The 4,829-nt window shown below is 59.6% G+C and overlaps 1 protein-coding gene across 1 annotated transcript in view; it reads right to left on the minus strand.

The window, feature by feature from the left end:
* Positions 1-671: 671 nt before the first annotated feature.
* The window catches only part of CHRD (chordin), a 9,032-nt gene continuing 4,874 nt past the window's right edge, over positions 672-4,829 (minus strand). Inside the window, 9 exon segments of the mRNA XM_040621494.1 lie at positions 672-1,128; positions 1,359-1,458; positions 1,628-1,782; positions 2,358-2,460; positions 2,915-3,018; positions 3,297-3,353; positions 3,470-3,563; positions 3,650-3,931; positions 4,262-4,375. Of these exon segments, the coding sequence (XP_040477428.1) occupies positions 1,073-1,128; positions 1,359-1,458; positions 1,628-1,782; positions 2,358-2,460; positions 2,915-3,018; positions 3,297-3,353; positions 3,470-3,563; positions 3,650-3,931; positions 4,262-4,375 (1,065 nt within the window). The 3' untranslated portion in view covers positions 672-1,072.

Raw genomic sequence — 4,829 nt, forward strand, 5'->3', positions numbered from 1 at the left:
ACTTTATCCCACATTGTTCATACAGAAGATAGATCTGCAGGGACATACGCTGCTAGCTCTCTATGCTGACACTCTTCTTTCCCTCGCCCCCCTCCCACCCAGAGCTCCGTGGGCCTGCCAGGTCACTGATGGCAGGAGGGGGGGGGCAGGGGGGAGGGGTCCTATCTTATTCTGTACATCACTTGGTCCCAAGATAAGCTCAGCCAAGAATGAGGCCAGGGCCGATTCCAGTCCACTCTGATCCAGATTTGCCCCCGAATGGGTCTGGAACACAATTCATTTCCAGAAAAGAATAACAGGGGCGTGGTTGCCTCCCTTGAGACAAAGAAGATAGAGGCTGGTGGCACTTTTGTTTCTCTCTTTGGAGCCACTTCAAACACGGGGTCAGCAAAATGCCGGCTACGGGTAGGCCAGGGGAAACCACCCTTGTGTCGGGTTGCCTGAGTTCTTGAGGCTCTGGTCCGTCTCAGTGACAGTGCCAGGCCCCACTGCAGAATCCGGGCATGCCAGCCAACGACTGTACCGCCCCTCTCCCTCTCCCTCTCCGGTCTCTTCACACTCCCCAAGGCTCAGAGGGAAGCCCCTGGAGCCAGGGCTCCCACTCTCAGACCTTCTCCACTGGGGCCCACTCAGGTCCCTGGTCACAAAGAAACACTTTGAGCCCTGAGAGTGGGAAAAAAAAAAGTCTTAATAAATACAAAACTCTCCGATAATGACTCTGCTCAGCTCAGGGGCAGCAGGAGTGAAGTGGGGACCCTTGGTGCTGAGTGAGGATAAATTAAAAATCCCAACAAGCCAGTGACACTATGTACAGAAAGAAAGGGGTTGGGCTTCCAAGGCAGAGGCTGGAGGGTGACAGGGCAGGAGCTGGAGAGGCCGTGGCCTTGGTCTGCCCTGGCTGCCCCTTCCCCTCGTGGAGGTGTGGTTCCCAGAGGTAGTGGGGGGAGGGAGAAGAGGCAGAAAAGAGGGGCCAAAGGCACCGGGTTTCCCACAGGAGAATGCAGGGTCCTTGGCGCCCGTCCTTCCCCCAGCCCAGGCCCGTCCTCTTGGTCAGGTGGCTTCTGGCTGCTCCCTACGAGCCTTCAGCTTCTTTCTCCAGCTCTGGAACTGTCCTGGTCTCTGGAGCTGCTGGAGACAGAAGGGAGCAAGGTTTGGAGCTGTGTGACCTTGGTCTGGCTGCCTAATTCCTCTGAGCTTCAGAAATCTCATTTGTAAAGAAAAAGCAGTCGATACCAAGTCCACAAGGCTGCTGTGTGGCGGAATGGAATGGCACTCGTGAAGCAGATAGCAGGGCTCCTGGCAGGTGGCAGGTGCCGCCTTCCCTCCCCAGGTACCCCACAGACAACCCCCTCACTTACGCCGCCGGGGTGCACAGTGGGAGCAGCAGCGACTCTCCTTCCCTGGACCGCAGGACACGGGCAGTGAACAGTCATCCCTCTCACAGTGGGGCACCCCTGCCTGGTGCAGGACAAGCAGATTTTGAGGGTACCCAGAGGCACAGGGACACAGCAGGCTTCAGTCTCTTCAGGGAAGCCCACTCCTAGGAGCCTGCCCTCCCCAGAAAGTTCTCCCCATTCTAGGCCAGCCCCCCCATGCCCACCTCACACAAAGCGCACTCCCCACTCACCCCACATCTGCAGGTGATACAGCTCATCTCCCCAAAGGGAGGCACTGAGGGGTGCCAGCTCTGACTCTCCGGGAACCACTGCCCTGCAAAACGGCAGCCCCGGGGCCCATCGGCCTGCATGGGGTCCCGCAACTGGGGGTGGGCCACTGACCCCACTGTTGGAAGGCAGAGAGGGAGGGAGGGAGGAAGAGTTCAGCGGATGTGAGTTCTGTGAGGGCCACCCAGGTTTTATTTGTCTTTGGATCTGCAACACCTAGCAGTTTCTGGCACTTAGTGGGTGACAAATTTGGATGAGAGGATGGGTGCGTGGAGGGATGGATGGATGGGTAGGTGGGTGGATGGATGGATGGATGGATGGATGGATGGGAGGAAGGATGGATGAACAGATGGTTGGTGGTTGGATTGGAGGGAGGGAGGGAGAGAGGGAGTATGGATGGGAGGAAGGATGGATGAATAGATGGTTGGATGGTTGGATCGAAGGAAGGAAGGGAGGGAGGGGGGTTGGATGGGGCAGGAACTGGAACCCATCATAGCCCACTAATAAATACGTGCACATTCTTTCCAAATGCATTTAGAGCCCTGGCTGCAGGCTAGGCACAGGGCAGTGCTCAGTAAATGCTGAATTAGCTGAGAAGTCCCTTCCAGCCACCTTCCCCATGCACCCCCTCACCCAGGACAAGGCGGGGAAGCACCTCACTGCCCCAAGAACCCTCCGTGCCCACCCCCTCACCTGGACACTGTTTGCAGCAGTCAGTGGGGTTGGCACGGACAGGCTGGGCACAGGCCAGCCGAGGACACTGCACCTTCTCACAGTGCACCTCTCCAGTGCCCCCCTGTAGGGATCCATTGAGGGAGGGCGTCAGAAAGGAAAAGGAGCTTCCTGCTTCCTCCCTCCCCTTTCCCATCCCTCAAATGTTTTATTTCCATGGCCCTTCACCCAGAGGCCCTGGACTGGTGTTTTCTATACCTGAACTCAAATGCTCATGGTAGCCCTGCAATGTAGCTGCTCTCCTGTCTGCTTATAGGAGTGGAAAGAGAAGCTCAGGGAGGTACAGAAAATGCCAGGGCTATATGGAGCGAGTCAGCAGGCAGAGCCAGAACTCACACCCACGTCAGCCCTGCCCTTTTCCTGCAGGAAGCCGACTCTCAAAGCTCAGAGGACTTTTCATAGTGCTTCAATCCTTGAGACTTCCTCACCAAGGCTGGGCTCTCCTCTTCTGGCAGCCCCCTCCCCACCTCTGCAGACCCTGCTGGGTCACGGCGCCAGAGAGGATTGGGCGGCCATACCTTGCAGGTGCAGACAGCACACTTAATTAAGCCAAATGGGGGCACGACGGGGTGCCACCGGGTACCCGCTGCCCGCCAGCTCCGGTCACCATCAAAATAGCAGCCTGGTGGGGGTGGGGGGGACAGTGCCCAGCTGCCATGAGTATGGAGCTCATTGGCTGGGCCCACAATCAAGGCTGGAGTCTCAGGCCAACCCCACACTACTCTAACCCCAGGGCCCATTTGTGGACCAATGACTAATGAAGCCTGTCAGATGTCATCTGGAATCTCTGCCCCTCAGCCTCCCTCTATCCCCCGCCACACACATATATCCTCACCCTTTCGTCCCCCTCCTGGTCCCACCCAACAGCTCTCCACCCCTGCACGCAGACTTCCAGCTCACCCTCTCCAGGGTCTCTGGTCCGTGAGAGCCCGGGCAGGTCTCTGACATCTTGTTTCTCTGTGCGGCCAAAGAAATAGTGAAGGCAGGGGATGACCACCCCCCTTCCCTCCCCAGAGGCCTCATCCCCCAGGGTGGACCTTCCAGGACCCCCTCCACTCGGGCAGGACACTCACCCGGGCACACAGGGCAGCACTGGTCCGGTGCCTGCACCGGGCTGGGACAGCTGGGCGGGGGGCACACCACGGGGTCACAGATCACAGTGCGTCTCTACAAAGAGAGGTGGGGGGTGGGGGGTTAACTGCGACCCTTGCCCCAGAACCCAGACCTCAGCGCGCCCTTCGGTGGCGTCCTACCTGGCAGGTGCACAGCGAGCAGAGCGGGTCATAATTTGGCGCCCAGCGAGCCCCATGGGGGCGCTGCTGTCCCTCGAAGAAGCAGGTGTTGGGGTCTCGCAGTTGCCCGGGGCCGCCGGGTTTGGCTGGCGCGGGAGCGTCCGGGCCGAGCACAGCAGGCAGCGCGGGCAGAGCGGGCAGTGCGGCGACCGCTGCATCCAGAGCCCCGGGAGCCCACGCTCCCTCAGCCCCCGCCGCCGCCAGGCGCAGGCCACCCACCTCGCATTGGTTGGCGATGTGCACCTGGGAGGAGAGGCGGGTTGAGGCAGCGCCCGGGCTCCCCCTCGCGTCTCCGCCAGCTGCGGCCAGCCTGCCTGCCCAAGACACTTCGACCTCTGAGCACCCCTGCGCCCCGGGGAAGACGCTATTAGCGCCAGCAATCACCCAACCAACCAGGGACAGGGTGGCCTGCTGCCAGCCTCGTCGTGTACCTTGTCGGCTTCATCCTCCCGACCAGCCAGGGAATGAGATATCACCACCCCCAGGGCTCGGAGAGAGCCAGTGACTCAGGCAAGAGCACACGGTGCCCGCTCAACTCTGAACCATCCCCAGCGGCCCACACTGCCTGCCCACCTGCCCCCGGAGCTCCCCTTGGGGGCTCCCCTTGGTGGCGATCATCAGGGAGGCTGTGCCCTGCGCCAGGTGCCGCAGAAGCTCAGGCTCCAGGTCCTTCACCACGCCCTGGGCCTGTGAGAGACAGGACAAGGGATGGGAAGGAGGCGCTCCAGGGCTGTGCCTACAGAGCTCAATTCATAGGTAAGAAACTGAGACACGGGGCGGTGAAATAAGGCCTTCAGGGAAGCGAAGCCCACTAGTGGTGGTGTGGAGCTCAGAAGCCAGGTCTCTCTGACTCCACGTCCGGGGAGTCCACCCCATTGGAGTAGGCTTGCTTGCTGCATCCCACCTGCTCCTCTGAAGGTCCAGGGAGTTACAAACTATCCAAGAGATCCCACCAGAGAAGGATGCAGGAAGGAGAACGGGTACTAAAAGGCTGAGTCAGATTCACAGCCAGGGCTGTCTGACTCCCCAGCCCAGGTCAGCTCTGCCACGCTGGGCTACCTGCTGTCTGTTTCCCCCGCCACAGGCCTGCATAACCCTCCATGCTAAAAAAAAAAAAAAAAAAAAAAAAAAAAAAAAAAAA

The sequence above is a fragment of the Ursus maritimus genome, unplaced genomic scaffold, assembly GCF_017311325.1.
Source record: "Ursus maritimus isolate PB19 unplaced genomic scaffold, ASM1731132v1 scaffold_4, whole genome shotgun sequence".
Taxonomy (NCBI): Eukaryota; Metazoa; Chordata; class Mammalia; order Carnivora; family Ursidae; genus Ursus; species Ursus maritimus.